The 25,507-nt window shown below is 34.4% G+C and overlaps 1 protein-coding gene across 1 annotated transcript in view; it reads right to left on the bottom strand.

The window, feature by feature from the left end:
• Positions 1-24,997, bottom strand: part of LOC131149616 (uncharacterized) — a 39,230-nt gene extending 14,233 nt beyond the window's left edge. Inside the window, exons 1-5 of the mRNA XM_058100230.1 lie at positions 24,699-24,997; positions 7,222-7,375; positions 6,071-6,245; positions 199-314; positions 12-71 (exon numbers count right to left, since the gene is read on the bottom strand). Coding sequence (XP_057956213.1) covers positions 12-71; positions 199-314; positions 6,071-6,245; positions 7,222-7,375; positions 24,699-24,896 — 703 coding nt within the window. The 5' untranslated portion in view covers positions 24,897-24,997. The remainder of the gene's footprint in view (positions 1-11; positions 72-198; positions 315-6,070; positions 6,246-7,221; positions 7,376-24,698) is intronic.
• Positions 24,998-25,507: the final 510 nt, after the last annotated feature.

The following is a 25,507-nucleotide window of genomic DNA, read 5'->3' on the forward strand; positions in this document are numbered from 1 at the left end:
CACTTCTATACCTTGCGCAGTGAGCAATGGTCGAAAAATAAAGAGCACACCGAAGAAACTGCACGCAAGACCTGAAAAGTGAATGATGGTCAACAAGTATCCATGCTAACAAAAAACATACTCTTATATATAAAGTATGACAACTATAAGGGAAAGTAGAGCAAATATAAGAAATGTTTACCCCATGCATTGCCATACCTCCTATATCAGCAACATTCAACCTCTCATGTAAAATAATTCTTGCCACAATTGAAGCCATAATTGGAGTTGTGAAGCTCAATACAATAGTTTGGGATAGAGGTAGCCTCTGGATGCTGAAAAGAAGAATGATACAATCAGTGGTTTTATAGCGCCAGGACATACTCTAAAGGAAACTTACGAACCATTGGAAATTATTCAAAGCATGGCATGGCAATATCTATGGGGAGTGAAGAGACAAACATGGAGTGCAGATCAACAAGCTAAAAGTTTCAGAGTATCATAGATGGGTGTAGCAACAGCAAAAGCCTCCACTGAAGATGACACATAGACACAGAACAACCACCAATGGTCTCACTTGAAGCCAACATATTCTAGGGTACTGAACAGATAAATTACAAAATGAAACTTCATTCAATTTGTGCCTATGAAAGCTCATGTAACTACTTGACACGTGCAATACATCTCTCACTGCGTGTTCCAAAAATATTACAATGGCAAATGTCATTATAGATCTGCCACGCAATACAGGTACTATTTAACCCATGTCATAGATTTCACATGCATCATTTAGTGAAAATGTCTTATGAACAACTAAGAAAGAGCAAATGAACCTAGCAACAAATGGACTGCTAAGTGTATATTGCATGGCATTCCTTTGAGGGTAAGGTCAACCCTTGAGCAGGAGAAGGCTTTCCTTTTCTCTTGTTGGCCAAAGCTTTAGATGGGCTTCTACCATTGGAGGATGGCCTCACTCTCAACATTATAAATATTCCATCCTAGTCTTATTAGACAAGCTTTTTACCATCAATTTTCACTCAAGACTTTCTCTCACCAGTGCCTCGCTCTAAACCTTAGATCAACCACTGCACTTGCACCTCGAGGACTTTGTAACTCCATCCCTACATCAGCTGACATCCCTCCGCATGCCACCCAACACTCGAGCTCCTAAAGATTTTGGTTGCTTCACCTCTCTAGACCCTATACTTCTTTCCTACTACCTGTACGCCATACCACCTCAAACCTAGGGTCAAGCACCTGAATCTAAATTTTAGGGACAATAGTGATTAGATAGGGTAACAACCTCAAGGATGTTACACTGTTTTATCTGATAAGTTCTTTCTGAATTAGATCTTGACTATAGCATATTCATGACTAAGAAGGAAATATTGAGTATATAGTTAACCTCCATAGCACCAAATTAACTCCAATTGCCACTGGCTAGAACTCATTATGAAAGTTTTGTATGCAAGCATTTTATCCTATTCAAGATGTCGATGCATCCCTGGGGGGAACCGTTCCACCCCCAATGGCACCCAAGCAAGTTGGGGGAGGGGGTGTAAGATTATGAGTTTTCAATATTCAACAAAGTTGTCACTAACCTATCATTTTCCTAGTTGTGGTTCAATCACCTAATTTCAACCAGTTTTTGTCTATAAGCTAAACTTAAGTCTTAGGAAACAATAATCTTGGCCTACCAAACTAAAGTAGGGCTCAGGAGTATGGTTATGTGAGGGGAAGTTACTAACACCCACTATACACCCATTCCATACCTGATTAGCCAATGATTAACCTTCTTGAACTTAATTAATCAAGATTTTTTACTCTTCCATGTTTATTTAATTACTGAACTTTTAACTTTAAATAGCCCCACCATTGCAGAAACTACTCTCACCTCAATAGTCTCAAAAGGATGCCATTGCTCCATTTTCGAGCTATGTCATTGGATTAATTATGCAACAGTAGTTTAACACAGGAAAATGCAAAGAATCATGCAAATGGAAGAGGAAGATGTGGAAATCTTGCAGAAGTACCACATTGTCTAATACAATCACTGAGATGACTAAAGTGATTGAACTAGACAAAAAATTCCCCACATAACTAAATAGGTGAAGCCTAAAATGCCGCATCCATGGTTTTCCATCACCAATGTGTTCACACATGCAAAAAAGTCATAAAATGACAGAAAATGTCACATGAATTCATTTAAATCTGGTTTAAAAGCTAAGTCTATTTTTGTGAGTTTTTCTTCAAATTTTTGAACATGACAATGAAAATAACAGCACTTGAAGACATGAAAACACCTTATAGTATTTTCATTATAATTACAACAAAAATGATGTTAAAAATGTTAAAAACCATGATGTCAGTCAAAAATACATATGCACATTAATACTCATACATGCAAACTCATGCTAACACACCCATGCATGCAAACACACATGCATGCAAGCACACTCAAATGCATACATGCATCTCAACACATGCACTCATGTTTATGCATACATTTAAACATGCAAAATCATATATATGACCACATAAATATGGGCATGCATGCATTCTTACCTAGATACACACCTACACTATATGCATGGACATCCATATACTCATGCACACATATGAACTCAGCTGCATGCATATATATAGTCTATATCACCCATCCATGCTTACATTAATGCATACGAAACTACATGCATGCACTCATTTATCCATGCATATGAACACGCACATGTATGCATGCTAAAAAACTCATGCACATGCATACATGCATGCCACCTACACTCACACACATGCATGTATATATACACACCAAGAGTGCATTTATTCAAATAGACTCATGCATACAAGCACAGATGCAAAATCACATCTTTACTCATATTCACATGCATGCATGCACTTTCATACACTCGCACATCTAGACTCATATGTACATGCATGCATTCACACCTTAGTACATACAAGCACTAACTCCTAAGCACACACATGCATGCACTAACACATGCAGAAATGCACATCCATATCATGCATGCATGCATGCCTATTCACTTATACATTCCCACATGCATTATGCACATATATTCCCCTACATCCATGCATATGGGCGCACACATGCAATCATTCATATATGCAATCTCATGCATACTCGAGCATACACACGTGCACACATGTTCACACGTGCACATTCAAGCATCCCCCTACCATGTACACATACCCATGCATGCCCATATGCATTTACACAATATGTGTTCAAGCATCCACATACAACCATACTTTCTAACATGCTACCATGCTCTCATTCACTCACATGCATTCACATTAACACACTCACATGCATGAATGCATTCACATGTCTATATGCCTACATGTACATTTATCTCCTAACACCCCTACACTGATGCATACATTTCATTCACTTCGATATATGTGTGTATGCCATTATTCATACACATAAAGACACACCCACACGCTTTATGTGATGCATATGCTCACAAGCATGCATTTATATATAACTACACATGCACATAAACTCAATGAAGCCACACACATCGTGAATATTGTATTCGCATGCACAGAAGTTGTGTGTGTGTGTGTGTGTGTGAGAGAGAGAGAGAGAGAGAGACAGACAAACAGACAGACAGACAGAGAGAGAGAGAGTTACAATGGGGGGAGCTCCAATACTAGGGTAGGAGATTCAGAGTAAGAAGGAATAGAAAGAGATGGGAGGAGGGAGAGATAGAGAGGGTAATCTAGATGAGCGACCACAGCTAAGAGAGTCCAGCCCAAGTGCAGCCGAGAGGGTCCACAAATTGAAGGTGTTCGGCCCCTTTTATAAGCAAGAAAGACCAAAGAAGAACAAATAAAGATAAAACTAAAAAAAATGATGGTCAACACTAAAAAAAAAAGGTGGTCAAAAGGGTTGGGTGAAGGATGGGATGGGAGAGGATGGCACGCAACAGGGCTGGCCAAAACAGGGTATAGACCATCAGGAAGGAGGAGAGGGGCTCCCGAATAGAGGGTTGATTGGGCCTTTACATGGATCTGGTGTGCTTGGGAAAAGATGGCAAAAGGGGAGGGAAGATTTTGGCATAAAAATGGAAGGGTGCAACTGCAGACAGTCAAGGGAGGTGTGGGGAGCAGCATGCCATGAGGAGAAAAGACCAGATGGCTGCCAGCAAGAGGAAGAAGAAAGGGGACCAAAATGATATCATTTTGGTCTCCATATATATATATATATATATTAATTTTAAAATAATAAGTGGAATGGTGGCATTTTGGTGTCCAGGCAGGTGCAAGCAAGTGCCTAGCCTTTTTTTTTAAATATATATTTTTTTTCTATGAAAAGGCAATGTTTTTAGGTAGGTTGTGCGCATGTCCGCACACACGTGCACATGGGCAGCCACACATGGGCACATGTGAACATGCGCTAGTCAATTAATTTACCATAATTTTTTTTAGAAAAAATTAATTTACCAAAATGAAGAAAACACAAATTGGGCCGAAGAAAAATACCCAAAAAATCTTGTTTACGCTTGATATACATTGTTGGCCCACAACCTAATAGCTTAAGCTTCTAGGTAAAGTGGTATTCTAACATGGCATCAAAGTTTGGTTGCCAAAATGTTGCGGGCTCTAGTCTTGTTGCCCGCATTTTTTGTCTATTTGTTAAGAACTATCTCTTCCCTGTGATAGGTGTTGTTTATCATTTATTTATCTCTTCACTTGTTGTTAGGCTGCACATGTGGGGGAGTATCAGGGCTTGATATACATTATTGACCCACAACTTAATAGCTTAAGCTTTTAGGTGAAGTGGTATTCTACAATTCTTAAACAATCCAAAGAGGCTAAAAATAGCAAGAAAATGAGAAAAACACTGAAAGATAGGGGTTTTCCCAATATTCATGCAAAAAACCTAAGACTATTCCAAACCATTTAGGACCATTCTAAACCACCTAAGATAGTCAAAAAACTAAATGAGGGTAAAAATGCCTCGGGTAAAAATGCCTCGAAATGAACAAAAAATGGGCATAGGGGGGATCAAGGTTTGTCCTGTCCCAACTTTTTGACGCAATGTTCAGGATTAGCCTGGACAGAATTCAGTGCTGACGTAAGAATTCCTATGTCAGCAGGTAAGAACATGAATTAGCTGCCTTCCTTAAGAATGGAAAGAATTTCACTCATCTTGCTAATGGAAAATCAGCAAGTTACATGAAGTAACTGTCTTCCTTAAGAATGGAGAGAATATCACTCATCTTGCTAAGGGGGTAGAGAGAGAAAAAGAAAAGAGGATAAAATGGTTTAACTTTTACAATGAACATGTAACTATATAGAAGATTGGGGCGTTTGAGAAGGGTTGTGTCCATGAGAAGATTAGTTAGAGGATGTGTTTTGACTTCTAATGTCCCCTTGGTAAGAACTTAAGAAGTAAATACATGGAACATGAGACACAACCAGACACAGACAGACAGAGACAGCAACATAGCAAAATCCATAAAATCATGGTCACGACATAGGATTTACGCAATACTAAAAAATTACATAACTGCATAAATTCAATGCATCGACTATACATGAAATATGTTAATGCTGTAACAAACAATAAAATCAACCTTCAAATTACAAAGACTGTAGAACTAAAAGTGAAAAATAAAATTTAAAGTAGTAGCCTTTCTAGATGAGAAGTGCCAGATTCATGCAAAAAGCCTTCCTAGAGAGTGGAGAAGCTTCCTCCAGAAGCTCTCCTCTCCATAATATATTAAATTTTTAATTTTTTTTTTCCTTTTAACTCACATGTTGTCACTAGAAAAAAAAAAAAGAACCAAACATAACAATTTGTAAGTTGCCAGAGTGTTGAGGACCAGAAATTTATTTTCCCTGACATGAATAGGCATGTGCCAAGGGCCTGTCCATCTTCATCATGCCAGTCAACTGTTGTCAGTGCGTCATTGGTAAGGACAGGTATTACAGTACAAAGAAATATTTAAACATGAAAAGCCAGTGAAGGGGAAATATTCTCAACCTTATACAATTATGTGCTAATAATAAAATAGTCTGTTGCAATAGACAAAATGGTTGCATGTTAAGCACCACTCACCAATACACAAAACTGAATAATGAAAGATACCCAAATAAGGCTCTTGAAACCAACAATTTCCTGACATGCATTGGCCCAAACATTGGTTGTGCGCTCCTTCTCAGCCAAAAATATGACAATATCAAGATAATTGTGCATCTTGCAAATGCTGTCTCAAATAAAGGAATTGACTGAGCTGGCATCACAAAACCAAAAGATGTTACTTGGTGTGGCACAATCTGCAAACTACATTACTAAAATATATAACAGGACAGAAGTCAACATATTTGGACATGGATTGTGGGCTACAATTAAAAGATTTCAAAAAAAAAAATTCTAAATTCTGAAAAAAAAAATAGATAACTTATAAAAACTGAACTAAAAACATAAATACAAAATGAAACATAAAATAATTTGAACATACAGCAGAGCTATGTTATCAATATACTTGAGACTAGAGTAACATAACCCAGCATGAAGATTCAATACTTTACAAGTTATGCAGTTAATGGCCAATAACTCATGATTATTCTTTGCTGCTACAATCTAATTCAACAAAAAGCTCAAGTTATTTCCGTTGGCCATAAAACGCTAGAACTCCATCAGCAATAAGATGCAGTTGGATGTCTAGTAGGGTGAGCAAAAAGATACAGCTATCCCTAATTGATGATTTTTTCGGTATCTAAAAAGTTGGGACATACATCCCACCCATAATTTGTGCAAATTCCATTCCTTTACACTAGCACACGTCTTATGTTCAAATGAGAAGAAAACATTGAGAAGTAAGAAGTGAAAAGTTCAAGTAAATTCTACCATCCATACTGCCAGGGGAAAACTGAAAAAAAATAAAAATAAATAAATAAATGCTATGAATGCATTTCTATCATTTGTTGATGGCCTTCCAGTTAATTACAGTGTTGCTATCCATGAAGAAGCATATCTTCACAAAATCGAGCACAAAAATTATTCAGCATCAAGTATTGAGCCATATTTGCAGCTTTTTAGATATGTACTTTTTAAGTTCTAACTCTAAAAACATACAGTCCAGTCATATCCATATAAATGAATCTCAAAATGTGTTACAGCCTTTTATTTATGGTATGGTATTTCTTTTCAAAAATAGAGTAAGGACATATTTTTAACAAGATAAATAGAGTTAAGAACCCACTAACCAGAGAAAATGTCTGAAATGACTTCCATGATAAAGTAAATAGTGGATGACAAGGCCATGCAGATCAGACCAGAGTACCTGGATCCACTCCACGCCCACAAAATAAACTGGGTGAATGGTGATATCTCCGTTTCAGCTGATCTTGCCGCTTGCTCCTGGACATACAAACATGGCAGGTAAAATTCTATGCTCAAATGGGTCTTAACAGTTAGAACTCAAATTATAATAATTGGAGAACATGGTTAAAAATGAAAAAGGAAATTTTCAGTAGGCATTGAGTTGGCCTCCCTCATTTCAAACTGTTGAATCTATGAGTTAATTTAACCTGTAATGCACTTAATAATACAGCTTGATAGACTTTGATAACATATGCGGAGTTACACTTAGAAGCACTTTAATCTAATGTATTTGCATATTCATATCTTTAGTGATTTAAACATAGTTCTTTTTTCTTTTTTGAGAAAAAGAAAGGAATACAACAAAAAGATCAAAAAGAAAAAATCAGGGAGAATAAATATCCTCCCAATACACAAGGAAAACAAAAAAAAAAAAAAAATACAGCTCTAGTAGAGCAAAGCAATGTACTCCCTCTGTAAATCTGCCATAGGTACATGCCAAAAGCCGCCATTTGCCAAACACCATAACAAAGCAAGAAACACCACTCTACTCCAAAAAGAATTAAGCCTCCATTTGGGAGCACTTAAAAAAAATGCTTATAGCACTAATCACTTAAAATAAGCACTTTTACATAAAAGTACCGTTTGACTTATGCTACAATAAACACTTATAGCAAAAAGTGTTTTTACAAGCCCCCATGGGCATGGCACAGTGATAATGCAGGCGGGTGTAAATTGAGCATCGGAGGTTCGAATCCTGGCGGAGGCAAAGTCTGGGTGCTCTTTGTCGCCCCTCCGGGGGTCCCGTATGCACTTTCTAGGGGGGTCCACAGGAGGAGAGCCACTGCCCGAAAGTCAGCCCAAGAGTGTATAAACTGTGACCGCATCCGGAATTAACCCGGGTGACAAGACCAAGGAGGAGGACGCTACCCCGGGGGTTTGATGCCACACCGGGGGGTCTGAAGGGCTCGTCGATGGCTAGAGTTCCCCATCATTAAAAAAAAAAAGTGCTTTTACAAAATCACTTTTTTGACAACTATTTAAGTGAATTTTGAGAAGCAACCTATGATAATTTTTTAGCCACTTATAAGTGGCACTGTTCATAGGCAAGGTCAATTTTGTGAATATAAGCAAATTTAGTGGCTACTTTATAATTAAAAAATACATTAGAAGATAATCATATATTATTTTACTATGTATTATAATATATTAATTATTAATGAAACATAATTCAATTCTAAAATGAAGAAGAAGAACCATCTATTAATTGAAATTAATATTAAAAATTAAAAATACTAATTTAATTAATAATATTATTTTAACATAAATTAATATGATAATCATTAGTTATAAGTATAAATTAAGAATAATATTATTGTTAATCAAAAAATAATATTATAAGATTTTTATTTAATAAAATTATTTAAATTTTAATTAAAAATAACAGTAAACATAACAATTAGTTAAATTGTTAATTAAAAACTAATCAGACATTATGTTATTATGCATTATAACCTATTAATAATTAATAAAATATAATTAAATTCTGGAATGAATAAAAAGAACCATCTATGAATTTAAATTAACATCAAATAAACTAAAAAATTTAATTTAGTTATCAATACTATTTTTAACATAAATTAATAAGGTTATCATATGTTATAAATATACATTAATAACAAGATTACTTTTAATTAATAAATAATTATTTTATTTTATTTTATTTAACATAAAATATTAATTTTAATTAGAAAATTAATATGATTATCATTTATATTTTTAATTATAAAAATATTAATATTTTTATTTAAAAAGTATATTTAAAAATACGCATTAGTTATTATAATTCAGTTCTAGCTGGAACAAGAACTATTTATTAATTTAAATTAACATTAAATAAATTAAAATCTTAATTTTAATTAATAATATTAGTTTTATCATAATTTAATATGATAGTCATATGTTATAAATATACATTGATAACAAGATTATTATTAATTAAAATAATAAGATTATATTATTTTTTTAATAGAAAATATTTAAACTTTAATTATAAATAATTAAAATAATTATTAATGAAGTTGTTAATTAAAAAATATTAATATTTGTAATTTAAAAAACATTTAAAAATAATCATATAGTGCCCTATAATAAAAGTAAGTATCCAAATACCACTTATTTTAAACACAGCCAAACACCACTCATAACTTATAACAATTTTCCAATTCAGCCCTTATTATCAGTATTGATTAAATTCAGCATTTTTTTTTTTTTGAAAAGCACTTCTGCATAAGTGGTTCCAAACAATCCCTAAGAGAAGTAGCCACACTCATAAAAATTCTGACATTTCTCACCATCCAAATACACCAAATGATAACCATAATCAAGCACTGCCACAAAGCTTCTTTCTCCTTCGTCTTCCCAAATTCTCTACACATTATAGTGCAGAAAGGCCTCCAAAGAGTAGGGCAAACACATTTCTCACCAAAAATATCAAAAAAATTACTCCTAGGAGCCTAGTGGCTTTTTATTATGTGTTTGGAGGTGAATGAGGCTACTGGCCACTTGTTTTTTCATTGTTGAGTGCCACTTGTTTCTTCATTGTTGAGTGTCTAAACAGCTATGGGCTTATTTAATCTTGTTTTTTTAGGAGTCTTTGGTGATGCCATGGACTGTTGATGATTTTTTGTTGGTGCAGCAACAGATATGGGGAGGAGTGAGAAAGGATAGTCTGCCAATGGAGAATCAGAGAGGTGCAGCTTTTGTCTGCTTCAAGGATTTTTAATGAGAAAACAAATATCTTACATGTTCTTTGGGATAGTTTTTTTTTTATTTTTTTTATTTTTTGCTTTTTCAAGGAATTTCATTATTACATCTTCCACAATTGGAAAGGGGCTCTAATGTGATTGTTGTTTTTCTTTTCTTTTCTTTTTATAATAAAAAAGCGTATTAGATGAGAAGGAGAAGTTACAATGTAAGAGGACAATAAATCAGCCCAAAAAATAAACAACAGCAACAGAAAATACAAGAAAGAAATAAAAAAGATAAAACAATAAAAATAAAGATAAAAAAATAAAGCAAAAGGAGCAATTAACCAAGAAAACCCCTTTTCAATCCCTTCCCCTCATAATTCACCAAGCACTTAAGATTTGCTAGCTCCTTTTCACCCTTCTTCGCTTTGTACTTGCACCCAACGAAATGCACTTTCGTTCCTCCAGCATCACAAATTTTCACTTCCAATATCTCTTGGGCTTCTAAATCCTTCCTAGGAATCACCTCCACTAGTGTAGGTAAAACTCCATCATTACACTGCAATTTATTACCCAATCAATTGTTTTCAAAAATAGAAACCCCCTCCAATTGTCCTTTTTATTTCTGCTTTTTTTTTTTTTTTTTTTTACGATGATTAATTATCCTCCACTCTTTGTAATTTTCTCTCTTTTCTATTAACAAAATTTATTTTTCTATCCAAAAAAAAAAAAATACAACTTCAAAGAGCCCAAAAGAAATGCCAGAATTTTTAAGAACATTTTGATTAATTACAAAGGAAGTTAACATGGAATTCACTTAAAATTTGATGATTAAGTGATCCATTCATCCATACCTTGATTAATTTGCATTTATGTCTGTTAATCTTAGATGTAAGTACTTTATTCTGCCAAGCTATTTTTAATAAAGTGGAAATTTGATTATTTTGGAACAATCTCGGCTTTAATGAAGTTTGACAAAACAGGACAAGCTCATATTCTAGAACCTTGCTGGCCATGTGAAATTGAAATTCAAAGTTAAAGTTTGGCATAACATTGTTTATTTGACCAATCTTGATTAGTCAGTTGAAAGTTACAATATCTGAGATTATCTATTAGATTGTAACCTCTTTTTTCTCTCTTAATATACATCCTTTTATTATCTTTAAAAATATTTGGAGTTAATATTGGTTTACCCTTGCTTTATTTGTAAAGAGAACTTGATTATATCTGAAAAATCCTATGAAATATATTTGGTTTAGATATTTATTTGACTTTTGCATTTTGTTAGGAGATTGGGTAGATTTTTTAATGAAGTGAATGTAGATGACACACTCTCTCTCTCTAACAGCTACACTTTGGAGCATATATACGTATACACCTTGTTCAAATTTGAAAATAAGGAAACTGAGCCATGCACAAAAGAGCCTTCCAGCAATTTTTAGCTTATTTGTTTCACTGTGCTTTGGGTATGTGAACTATTGTTCTCAGGTGAAATAATAGGTAAGGATGGGCAGCCTTTGTTTCATTGTACTTTGGGTATGTGAAATATTGTTCTCAGGTGAAATAATGGGTAAGAATGGGTAGCCCTTTTGAGTGCAAGGATGGGCTCCTCATGCAAAGAGGGATTCCTCAGTTGTTTACGATTGGTTTGGTTTTGACCATGAAAAAGATGGTGTTACTTGAATTCTCAAAAAGGTAACTTCAGGAGTGGACATATATTGTCACTCTCCTTTATCTTTAAAATTTTGCATTGTTTATATTGTGCTTACATTGTTTATATTGTGCTTATTGGTGTGGCACAAATCGCATAAATTGGATGCAAACATATTTTGAATGAATCTGCTCATTCTATCCAACGCCATTACACATAATTTAATGCTCTGTGTCTTTGCAAAGAAGGTGAAGGAAAAATGGAGAATCAAAGAAAAGGGAAAGTCAAAACACTATTTCTTCTATTGATTCTATTCTAAGGAAATTGAAGAATTGTATAATATGTCAATAACTTGGCTGAGGTACATCAAATTTTCTGTTATATTCCAAACTCCATTTTGGAATTACAGAACATGCAGAGCTGAGTTGACAAGCAGCATTGAGGAAATATGAAGAAAGGAGAACAAGAGAGAAGATTAATCAAAGTCCTCGTCCCATCACCTATTTATTCTACTTCAGAAGTCTTTCACAAAATATTTAACAGAATTCAACAACTTAACCACCTAACCACATTGAATCTAACAGCTATATAAGACTTCATAATAATAACAAACCCTCCCCCTCCCCCCAAAAAAAAGTAAATAAATAAATAATCAAACAAATAAATAAAACCCTGTCCTCAAGATTTGAAAGAAGGGAACTGCAAATGAAGAAATGTCCAGTCTTCCCACATCACTCTTCCAGTACAGCATCTGGCCACCGGATACACCTAAGGAAACTGCAAATGAAGAAATGTCCAGTCTTCCCACATGACTGTTCAAGTACAGCATCTGGCCACTGGATACACCTAAGTAACAGTGTGATTGCAGAAATGGACCGCAGGCCGTTGCAAAATAGCAATGTGCTCAATCTTGAATTGACCATCATAGTCGACCAAATGCAACGTAGTGCTAGGAACAACCTATCATCCACCCTCCGTTTCAGCAGAAAGACATGAAACATGGTGAACAAGTGAACCTGATGGTACACATAAACAACAGGAGATAGATCCACTCAAGCTACAACGCAGAAGGGCATATTATTTGGAAGAAATCTTTAAATGGCATCGGATAGATACTGATTTCTACTTATAAGGCTATAACTTCATATACACCCATCCTCTGACCTGAAATTGCCTCTCAGAGCTCCCCTTCAACTCCTTCATGCTGTTCTGGGAACACTGCAAATCGTTGCACAGATGTAAAATCAAATGATGATGCTGAGATAGCCAATTGTCCACTGATTCCACCAATACTGGAAATAAGGCCCCAGTGACAACCATTTATGCCACTGGATAGGCAGAGAACTGCACATACATGACAGCTTGCTTTCCAAGATTCAAATTTTCAGCTGACTGTTCGTCTGTGGATGATATGAAGAACTCTTGTAGAGTAGTGCCTTCAGCTTTGAAGAGCTCTTACCAAAACAGACTAAGGAAGATTCTTATTTTGGTCCAACACTTGCCTCTGATTTGGAAAGATCCACTACAGAATCCAAAGAATTATTGCTCCAAGTTCAAGAAGGAATAAAGAAGGTCTGAAGCAACCACAACATATTCAACCTTTTTATTTGGAAAACATCAAACTCTACAACAAATTTATGAACATCAGTAGAAAAGTGGGCCAAAAAGACCATTTGCACATTTTTGAGAATACCCTGTACATCAGAGTGTCCTCCAAGGCCAACGAATGAACTACCTCAACCAAACTGAGTCTTAAATTCTGGTTAGGGCCAACATAAAGCTTGCCTTTGTACCTGACAACTCCTTGCTTGATACTAATATAGGGGATAAGAAGTAGAATTAATCAACAGACCTGCAACAATCTACAGAGCTGAATCATATCCTTCATAGCTGTTATAGATCTCAATGATCCACAGATGCTAGCCTGCTGTAATAGCCAACAACCTGGGTGAATTGTCAGGGATTTTCGAGAGAGCATCTGTGACTTTATTCTCAGAGCCTTTCCTGTATCCAATTGAGTAATCAAAGTCTAGCAGATTGGGGAGCCACTTTGGCAGCAACATGGTTGGGACTTTGTTCCAGCGAGTAATTCAAGCTTTACTGATCTGTACAGATCACAAAATCATGTCCAAGAAGCATAGGATCTCTACTTAGTTACAGCCATGATAACAACTACAAACTCCTTTTAATTGATAAGCTCAGATTTTTAGGACCAAGAAAGTTGCTAAAGAATGCTATAGGTCTGTCCTGGTGCTTAAGAACAGTCCTAATCCCTATATGCTAGCACCTGTTGCAAGTTGCAACTACTAAAGGCTTGGAAAACTCTGGAAAAGCCAATAAAGAATAGGTAATCCTTGCTTCCTCAGACTCTTTTAAAAGCACATCCAGCATCAGAGGTCCTGTCAAAACTATTTTTCTTCAATAAACTTGCTAGAGGCTTAACAATGGAACCAAAACCTAGGGCATATCTTCTTCAATTGCTTTTGAGGCCAAGAAAAACCTGCTCAAGGACTTAACACAAATAGGAATAGGCTGGTTAGGCATTCAATCTATCTTAGAAGGTTCAGCTTTTACTCTTTCCCCACTAATAATATGGCCCAAAAAGTCGATTGGATTCTATCCCAAGGAAAATTTAGATTTCTTTGCTACAACTGATTGGATCTCAAAACCTGCAGGACCTCCCTTTAAGTGCTGCACATGCATCTTCAAAGTAATACTGTAAACTATCACAACTCCTGAGAAATTTTTAAAAACATCATTCCTAAGAGTCAAGAGTTTGAAAGGTTGCAGGGGCACTAGTTAGGCTGAGAAGGCATGACCTTAGGTTCATAATGCCTTAAATGAGTTTTGGATTCATTTTTCGGATTTCCTCTTCCTTCACCCTGATCTGGTGATAACCAGCCCTGATATCTATTTTGGGGAACGCTGAAGCCACATTTAATTAATCCAATAATGCCACTCACCAGAATTGGAGACTTATGTTGAACAAAAACCTGGTTGAGTTGCTGTAATCAACATAAAAATGCCAACAACCATCTCTCTTTTTTTACCAGCAGCACAGTGACGCAAAGTGGGGAGTATTGGGTCTTGTAATACCAAAGTCTAACATATATTCATCCATTGTATTAGCTGTTCTATTTCACTCTTCTGGAAGTACAGATATCAATAAGGACTTTGATTTAAAGGATTACAATTTGGATTATGAAGAAATGGTATATGATGGTCCCTCCACCTAGATAGTCTCTTACATAGCTTCTACTATCTGCTACGAGAGGAGAAAATTTATGAGAGAGAGAAGAATAGCACACTAGGACTTGGTCCTCCTTTACTTAATATCATGGTCTTAAATTTCCACGAAACTGTCAAAATTTCTGATTTCCGTCACCTTCAAAATCAAAATGACAGTCGATTTCCGTCTTGCATAATTTCCTTCAAAATCTCAACGAATCATCCGAAATTTATCGAAACCTCAAAATTTGTCGAAATTTATTACAACCTCGAGAGTGAAGTGAAATTTCTCTTATAATTTATTTTATTTATTTTATTGAAACAAAAGGTTATCACAAGTGCATTTGAAATTATATGAAAAAATGAACTTATAGTAATATTTTATTTAACCATTCATGTCTAAATTATCAAAATTGGTATAATAAATAATATTTAATTGATTTATGAATTTCATTTGCATTAACTAAACATTTTTAATGTACATTATCTTACAAACATGTTTGATACACATACTATTTTACAACTTTTCCACCTCATACAAAGCATAGAAGTATTTAATTTGTAATATATTAGTCTTAAAACTTATATTTTTATGTTTGTTAACCATTTCTAAAGTTTCACAAAGAATTTCATGCTTTACTACTAGTTTCCGTTATTTTTTCAAATTGAAATCGAAATCGAAATTTCTGTACTTTTGGAGCTTCGAAATTTGAGTCGAAATCGAAATTTAAGACCTTGCTTAATATTAAACAAGAATAAAATGACAAGTATACCCTTAACTCACTTAAACACACTGCCTCGAGATACAGCATATATATCACACATCCCAGCTTGTTACAAATATAAATAATTCCCTAAAATTCCTCAAATGACTGGCAAACAAATCTAATCTCACTAACACTGAGTCACATTTTTTACGAGCTTCTCTTGAATTCAATAACCATCAACCTCAGTATTCTTTGTTTGCTCATGTAATTTGGTATCAGATGCAATGTAGACAGTTGCCTAATTATCACACATAAGATTCATGGGTTTGACTACCTAAAACCAAGTCTTCCTACCATATGCCTTGGCCCACTCAACTTACATTAGCGTGAGCTACAGCGTTGTACTCAAACTCAATACTTGATCTAGCAACAACGGTTTCTTTCCTACTTTTACATGACACCAAGTTGCCAGTAACCAACACAAAATACCGATGGTGGATCTTCTATCATCTTGAGATCCATCCCAATTTGTGTCAGTATAACCATCTACCTTAATATGATCACAATTTCCATAAAGCAAACCATGATGGAATGACACTCTTGAGATATCTCAAAATCCAGAAAACTACTTCCGAGTGACTAGTTCACATAGCATAAAGAAACTGACTAACACTTACTGCAAAGAAGAAATTGGCTAGGTAACTGTAAGTTAATTCCATTTTCCAACCAATCTTAATCTATATCATGTACAGTTAGATGACAATTCACCCTCAGAAACAAGAAGTTGGGTTATGATTCATCAGAGAATCTATGGCCATCGACCCCAACATCCTTGTTATCACTTATCAGACAGTAGATCAAAAATATTATTTCTTTGATAGAGAAATCCCATGACAAGATCTACCAACCAATGTCGAAGAAGTATCTCAAGTGACCAAAGCCGTTGGTTTGAAAGGAAAGAGAACAAAATGAGTTGACTAGCCATCATGAAAAGAAGAGTTTCACTGTTACAGATGGCAAGGTTGTATTTAATTTCTATTGACGCTAAGAAGCATGCATTTGCTACTTTTCACTACTACTTTTTTTTAAAAACCTTTCACTACTTTATTTGTTGTAAGTTAAGTTTAAATTAATTATATATAAAAGAGCATACAAGGGCCTCTCTATTGCCTCTAAAACCCTAATCCTAACTTCTTGTGATTTTGAATTAAATAATAAAATAAGATTGGAAGAACCAATAAAAGATTTTTTAAACAATTAAATAAATAAATAATATATTTATTACAATGCCTCACACAATCCAAAACATGCATTTATTGCACTTATTTTACATACACCTTGGACTCATTTTTATTATAAGGGTCCACACAATTTAAGACATGTATTTATTGGGATCTTTTCAAAGGGAAGAGCTATTGACTGACACTCCAAAAAATACCAATGTCACTAACTTTATTTTCTTTATATCAAATGACAATCTAACCCTTGATTTCCCAATGAAATGATGGTGTTGTCCTCTTTTTTCAACTTCATCACTTGCAAAGTGAAATGTCAAAGGATATTGCAAAGTAAAAAGGTTATTGACACTCCAAAAAAATACCATTAGCACTCCACATTTTTTATGTATCAAATGACAACCTTATCCTTGATTTCCCAATGAAACAACAAAATTGTCATTTTTTCTTTTCAATTGCAAAGTGAAAAGTCAAAAGGTAAAAATGTCATTTAATACATGGTGAAATAAACGTGGAGTGCAAGTGGTATTTTTTTGGAGTGCCAATAGTGCCTCTCTTTTGAAAACAAGCATATTCAATAAATACATGGGTAAATATATCAATTAATTGCATGTTTTGTTTTTAAAAAGTCCTAAATGAGTCGATTTAATTTTATATTCTTCATTCAAAATCACAAGTTTCCTAAGTTACAAAATATTAGTTGACACTTGACAGCATGATAACAATATATTTTAGTAATGGTGTTGTTAACATTCCCAACAACTTTACAACACGCATCCCAAGTTCAATATGATGCACTTTTGGGTACCACGCACTAGGATTGAGGGATTATTGAGTGGGACCCAAAAGATTATCACATTGGGTTCGTGATGCAATGTTTGTAAAGCTTTTGGGAAGGCTAGAATTTACCTTTTATCATTTATTTAAATACTGATTAATCAAATTGAATGAGCAAATCGAATAGGAATAATAAAAACAAATTATAAGCATTTACAATTTATTTTTGTTATGTTTTAAATCATATATTTTGTAATAACACATAAATATATATTGTGTAGTGCTTAACAAGTTAAATAGTCAAAATATCATAAGAAAATCATAAACTATATATATATATATATATAATAGAACTAAAGGCTCTATTCAGCTGAAATCGCAATGCTATATTCTGATAATTTTGAATTAAAAAATAAAACAAAATTATAAGAACCAATTTTAATATAATAATGGCCCATACAATTGAAGGTACATATTTATTGGGCTTCTTTCAAAAATAAAACAAATTTATTAAACGCATGGGTTGACACAGTCACATAGATTAACTGCATATTTTCCTGTTTATATTAATTGCATGATTTGGTTTGAAAGCTATCCTAAATTGGTCAATTGAATTTTTTTAATTCATCATTTACAATCCCATACCAAGGTACACATGCCATTAGTTGACATGACAAAAAAATATTTTTAGAAATTTATTAATCAAGTTGAATTTAGCAATTATCTCTTGAGATAGAATAACAGATAGCAAAAAAAAATAAGTTTACAATTTATTTTTGTTATGTTTTAAATTATAATTTCATAAAAATATTTTACTCATAAAGTTGTAAAACATGTATATTTTCCAATGCTTGAAAAATCATAGTCAAATATCCTGTGCATCACATAGGTCTTTTTTAGTATCAAGAAATACAAAATACAGAGTACTCATATGTTGAAAAAAAAAAAACAAAAATGTAAACCAGTATATCGTATTTTCATCTTCAAATTAGGTGACAAAAAATAAAATTAAATACATACTTAATATCAAAGAAATAAACCCAAAAAAGATTTTTTGCCTTTAAAAAAAGTACTAACTAGAGTTGGTAAGCTTCGAAGTAAGGTAAAGAGTGGAAAAAGTGCCAAAAAAAAAAAAGGCAAAAAAAACACAAAAAAAAAAAAAAAAAAAAGATTCAAAAAACCTATTTCAGTAATTCATAGCTAGTCTGACAATGTAACATGTAGAACCTTATGATACCACTTTGGTCAATACAGTTGTTGAGCCAAAGTATCTCCGGAATATCATGTTGTAATCATCCCAAAAGCCACCGATACAATTACATAACAGTTACATAATGGCTGTTACATACATTATGCACTGATTTTTATATCTCTGAAGTAAGCTGTTCTCGTATAATTATCCTCATGGATCATTTAAAAATTTCTCCAAGTATTAGGTTTCTAAGCAAGCTTCTCTTCCCATGCTTCCTTATTCCAAAATGGCATACCCACTGCATGGCTTTCTTCTAGTTCTTTCACTTCTTGGTCATAGGTTATTGATATGGCTGCCACTGATCATATTTCAGGTACAGCTAGCCACTTCTCGCATATTCATTCTTCCTAATCTTTACGTAGCTTTACTATGGTAGATGGTTCAAAAATTTGCCTCTGTTGGATTGGAACTTTGACAATCAACTCTTCCATTTAACCTTTATATATCTTTGTAATTTAACCTTTATGTTTGTTAGTCAACTCACTAAAAGCCTTAATTTTTATTTTTATTTTTATTTTTTATAAACCCAACACTCTTGTTATTTAGGAACATGGTTTTTTAGGTTGGGAAGCATGATTTCTGTGGAATTTGAGCCTTTTCAATTGAAAAGCATCATTTTGTCCCTAATGTCTCTAGAGTTGACAAATAGGCATTAGCCCTTTCAGGTATTCCATTACACCATTCTAATGGTTGGGGTCCACATCATTTTAGGCATTAGGCCCTTTCAGGTATTCCATTGCACTATTCTAATGTTTGGGGTCCATATCCTTTTACTCCCTATTTAGGTTTTATGGTATTCTTCTTCTGACACACAACTGAATTACTGTTCCATAGGCTATCAAAGTCTGCCAGATGGGATGACACGATATCAGCAAAACAACAAACACCACCATGCAAATTCCAATCACAGTTTTAAATTTCAATTCTCACTAAAATTTTGAAGCTTCAAAAGTACAAAAATTTAAAAGTAGATGTCAATTTCAATGTCAATTTTTTAAAAAATGATAGAAAATAGTAGTAAATTGTGGAATTGTTTTATGTAACTTCAGAAACTGTTAATAGGCATACTAATGCAAGATTTAGAACTAAAATATTAAAAAGTAAAATATATTAATGACAAGTATGTGGTGCATAAGGTGCAATATCTATAATACAATAATGATATTAGACAAATTCAATTAATGTAAATGACATTTACAAATCTGTTAAATATTAGTTATTATGCAAATATATCCTTTTTGACCTAAAATTTCAAACAAAATGTTATAAATAGTATCAAAGTTTAATTTTGCATAAAATTTCAAAAGTCTAGAGGTTATCATTCATATCCTCACTGCTAGTCTCTATTTCAAAAAAAGAAAAATAAAAAAGGTTTACTAATAGAAATTTAAATTCTGAGTTTCAAATCTCAATTTTCAATTTCAAGGAAATTTTATTCCATAGTCACACTCTGATGGAAATTTTGTAAAATGGAAATTGTCTATCAATTTCAATTTTGAGGGTGGTGGAAAGTGGAAATCCCAACAATTTCAGAAATTTTCTCAATTTCTTGAAAAGTTAGGACCATGATCCAAACAAGCCTCATGAGTTTGTCCTCCAATACCAAAATGAGTAAATTTGTGCTGGTTCTCGACTTCCATGTCCCCTTCTTCCACCATGATTACCTAAAGTGCAATTTTCGGAGCCACTACCACCATGGACCTTACCACCTAAGGAAGTATGAGAAACTGAGGTTGTCCTATCAACCAAAACACTACCAAAATGATAATTGTCTCGTGGAAAAGCATGCAAAACATGAGCGTGTTTTTTGCAAAAGAAGGGAATTACATAACCTTCCACAACTTGACTTCAAACTAGATAAAAACTTAAGAACAATTAGCCGCTTTCGTTGTTTTGCTCCAAAAATTGGAAGCAATCCGTTCAATGCTTCACATACCTTTTTAAATGCAAAATACTGAATGACAAGTCTTCTCATCTTGTTGTAACCAAAAGTATTCAAGAGATAAATCACACATCCAAGTCACATGACCCGATTCAGCAACCTAACATATTCCCTCCTTGCAAATATCAAGATGCACACATGTAACGGCAACAAAGTGTCTAGAGTATCACAACAAACTAAGTATTTGTACTGTACCCACTCAGCAAGCTTATTGTTCTCACTTTAGGAGCATCATCAGGTGATATTTAACCAGCCAACACATAATGTATACCATTGAGCTAATAAGTAGTATTTTTTTCCCAGTAAAAAGAACTAATAATGGGGCATCAAGGAGATGCACCCCAGAGTACAAGAAGTCAACCACGCTGCAGGGTGTTGCAGAAATAATGAGTAGTACCTTGTCAGAACCAAAAAAAAAACAAAGAAGAAGAAGAACAATAAATAGGTTTAAATTCCATCTTCACCAAACATAACAATTAATCACAAAATAATACCCACTACTGGAGGAACAGAACAATATAGCTGACTGCCACTACACAATCCTACAAGGAGTAATCAATCAACCACAAACATCCACCAAAATCAAGCTGTCCAAAGTCCAAACAATCAATGTATACAGTTCACAAACATGCCAAACACGCCACACACTGCCACAGACAACCACAAATATAAAAAGAAAACTCATCAAATAGCAAGGAGACTTAACAGGAACAGTAGTCATAGAGAATCATTTCTATCAGGAAAAAACAAATCTGGAAAATTATCAACCAACCAATAAAACAAACAACAACTTCTGCTGCAGTAAATTGCCCCTAGTAATCATGAGAATCAAGGCCCAAATCCTCTGACCAGATTCAGACAAAACTTAAATCACGCAAAATTGACATACTGCTGAAAAATCGAGTAATTTGCTAAACAGCTTCAAGCCCGAAACAAACTGCAGATTCTCTTTCTCTGCAGAAACCTGTTCCTGATATCAGCAACCTGTGGTTGTGAGTTTGTTCAGCAACCTGCATTTTGTTCTTCATCTAGATTTCCTTTGATTTTCTGTAGTTTGATGATGATTTAGAAGAGAAAGAATACGGAGGAAAAAGCTAGAGTTTCAGAGAACTAGGATTTTCGTCATTTAATCCACCTTACGTACCATGTTAGTAGAAGAGAGGAAGAGAAATAGAGAGAAAAAAAAGTTTCTCTATTTTGGAGAGAGAGAAATCTGCATAGAACACGAGGGCTGGCTTCTGTTTTATTTATTAAACAAGATTATCCAGATTCCAAATACGCCCTTACGCCTTAACTCACTTAGCAAGACACATCTTGAAATTCAACCAACAATGCATCAATAAAAGGACAAATACTACACAAGTTTCCTGTAACTCAGAATATTGGCACACAAAGTCCATTCTTTGTAGAACTTCCCAATTGATCATATGACAAACAACTTCTGTAGGTTCTTTAGTAAATTAATTTATTGTCCATATTTATTTAAGGTGAATATATAATTATTGAAGTCAAACAACACAAGACTGTACAAGGACATCCCATTTACTCAAAGCATTGTGCCACAACCTCCAAGTTCTATAATCCTCACCGCAAATTCTATACCCTGCATTGTCCACTTGAAATAAACTTTGCACAACTGTTAATCTTATATCCATCTTCCTAGGAGATTTTATTTATTCATCCATTTATTTATTTATTCATTTTCTTTTTAAGATAAGGACACCACTCCCCCAATTCCCAACCCCCCTCCCTTCTAAAACTAGGAGGAATGATAACCCACGGGATCGAACCCTGGACCTTCCCACTGGGAGCCAAGTGATGAACCACTGGGCTCAAGGCTCAGGTTCCATGGAGACTTTAATTGGTTCAGCAGATATAACAGCCAAGTATACTGCTATAACAATTGAGGTTCCAAAAAACTATACATACTTACACTATCAATCAATACAGAAATAATCTGTGTCTTTATAAAACCCCTAACTTTGAAAGTTTTACCAATCATGTTGCCTGTAATAGCATCTAAAGAAATCTCAATGCAATCCACTAACTTCTTCCTTATTATTTCCCTCTGACTGAAGCCCATTTTCCTCTGCAATATATCATTATTCCTCTGCTATTAAACAATTGAACCATCTAACTTTGGATGCATGTTTAGGCATATCAATACACTTAAGCATAACTCTTTTATCTTCTAACTTGGGCATCATATGGACCACTTTTTTTGAATTTACTGGAGGTAGAACTGTAGAAGAGAAGGTTTCAGCACTTCAACTGCTTTTTAAGAAAAATTGATGCTTGAGGAGTTGTTCTAATATGAAGGAGACTTAGTCAGAAAATTAGAGTCAGATTTCTTCCAGCTTGATATTGCAGAAGAAAGATTAAACGTGATAGCTGAAATTTTATTGATAATACCAATATATTTCTTACACAATGCTTCAGTAACTTCATTCTGTAACCTCGCAAATTCAATAGCCCTCGACAATGTAGTGGGTTAACATCCCTATCATAGATCTGATCTCTTCTCTGAGACTACAAAGAAACGCAAAATTCAGAAAGATTCAGACAATCCCCAGGACAGTTGCAGCCACCAGAGACTTCAATTCTTCAAATTTCTCTTCAAAATCTGCTACTGTCCCTGCAGTCTATTAAATTCCTCAACCTCAACCCCATAACATGGATAATCAAATTTTCTACTTACATCTTTGGAAAATCCATACTATGAACAGTTATTTATTGGTGCTCTGCAACCCTTGAAACCATGAATTTGCGATCCCTTCGATATAAAATGACACCAACTCAACCTTCTGCATTTTTTGCACTTGATTGATATGTAAAAATTTCTAACTCCTTTCTTACCCAATACCATGCAATAGTTCCATCAGAAGATGGAAAATCTATTTTTGGGGGTTTGGCAAGCAGTAGCTCATTCTCTCACTTAGTCACACTACAGTCAACCAAAACTCCTCTATGTTTTCTACAAGCTCCATCAATATCTCATCCTCCCTTGAGAATTTCATATAGTTCTTCCAGTTTCAGACATCCAGCTGAGTTTCATCAAACTTCCAACAAGTTTCTTGCATGAATTCCCACATTTCCAAATGCCATGTGATGATAGCTGGTTGGATCTCAGCAAAGTCCTGTAACTTTTTATCTCTATTGATCCTTCATAACCTTGAATTGAATTCCTTCCACCATTTCTTCTTCGCCACCCCAAGGCTCATTAGCTCTGTTACCAAAATTTATGTTCACAACTCTTATTTTGAAATACAGAAAATTTGAACGGGATTGAAAAGAAGAAGAGGAACAAGAAGAGGAAATGTGAGAAAGAAAAAATTCAGAATCAATTGATCTGATTAGGGTCCTGTTCGCATCTCCTATTTATTCTCCTTCACCACAGTATGCTATACAAGCAACCAACAAAATTCAACAACTACCTAACTATTGTGCTGAATTCTAATTCATGGAAGTTTCTTATGATGATTTCATTCTCCAAAATATGGTCAAGAAAGCCTCCTTCAATAAATCCGCAAGCTGCGTCAGGTTTTCTTCCAAAGAACAAGAAAGAAATGAAAGCTTAAATTTTATTTTCTTAATTATTCAAGTAGCCAAACAACCTTAAATGCGTATTTAAGAGAACATTTCACACAAACTGAAAAAACAATAAATTGATACTCTGTTTGGCAGCTGAGACGTCCCGGAAAAGAGAAACAAAGCTCGGAATCTCAGAACCGCGTCAATTATAAAATTTCCTTTTGTTTCCTACAATTTCTCAACAACCAAACAGACCATCACAGGATGATAGAAAGTGCACGGTTCATACCCGAGGCTTTCTTCGAGGATAGGACACAGAGAAGATGTTGATCTTGGGCTTCACATTGTCAGTCAACAGAGGCGTGATCTCATCTGAAGCAGCCGCAGCGACAGCGACAGCGGCATCTGCAGTCGACGCTGTTGCGTTGGTGGGAATCATCTCCACCGCGTGTTCTCCTTCGCCGTCGATCGTCTCCGCAGAGGCCATTGTTGCGTCGAAACACAGCTTCCGCACAACGCAGAGAGAGATACTGAGCTGCAGGCAAGACTACCATAGCACTCATCGTGAGAGAGGAGAGGAGAAGGATCTATTCTCATTGCACTCGTTGAAAGTGACAGCTAAACGGTCAAACTAATAAAAAAAAAAAAAAATAGGTCCAAAAAACCTAACCTCATATGTTGGAGAAATTTGAATTTCTGAATTTGTTTGAAATTCCTATTATTAAAAAAAAAAAAAATCTCCTTTTCTTCATCTGATTTTTAATATTTTTAAAATATTTTATAATCCCCAAATAATATTTTAATTTTTATTTCTTAACTACTCATAAATATTAAAAAAATATCCCACAATCACTTACAAACTACTCAAATAAAAGGCATCTTCTTCTTCCTCTACCCTCCAAGTTAATGCCCTCTACTTCTACTCCTGTCAGTTAACTTTGGGGCTCCTCTCTTGGGATTTTCTTTTGTATTTGTGGTATCTAGTTAGGAGGCATAAGAGTTTTTTATGAAAAATATTAAAAATAAAATAAAATAAAAAATATAAATATGGAGAAAATGGAGAAAAAAATACTAAAATATACCCAACCAACTTTTCAA

Source organism: Malania oleifera, chromosome 2 (assembly GCF_029873635.1).
Source record: "Malania oleifera isolate guangnan ecotype guangnan chromosome 2, ASM2987363v1, whole genome shotgun sequence".
Taxonomy (NCBI): Eukaryota; Viridiplantae; Streptophyta; class Magnoliopsida; order Santalales; family Ximeniaceae; genus Malania; species Malania oleifera.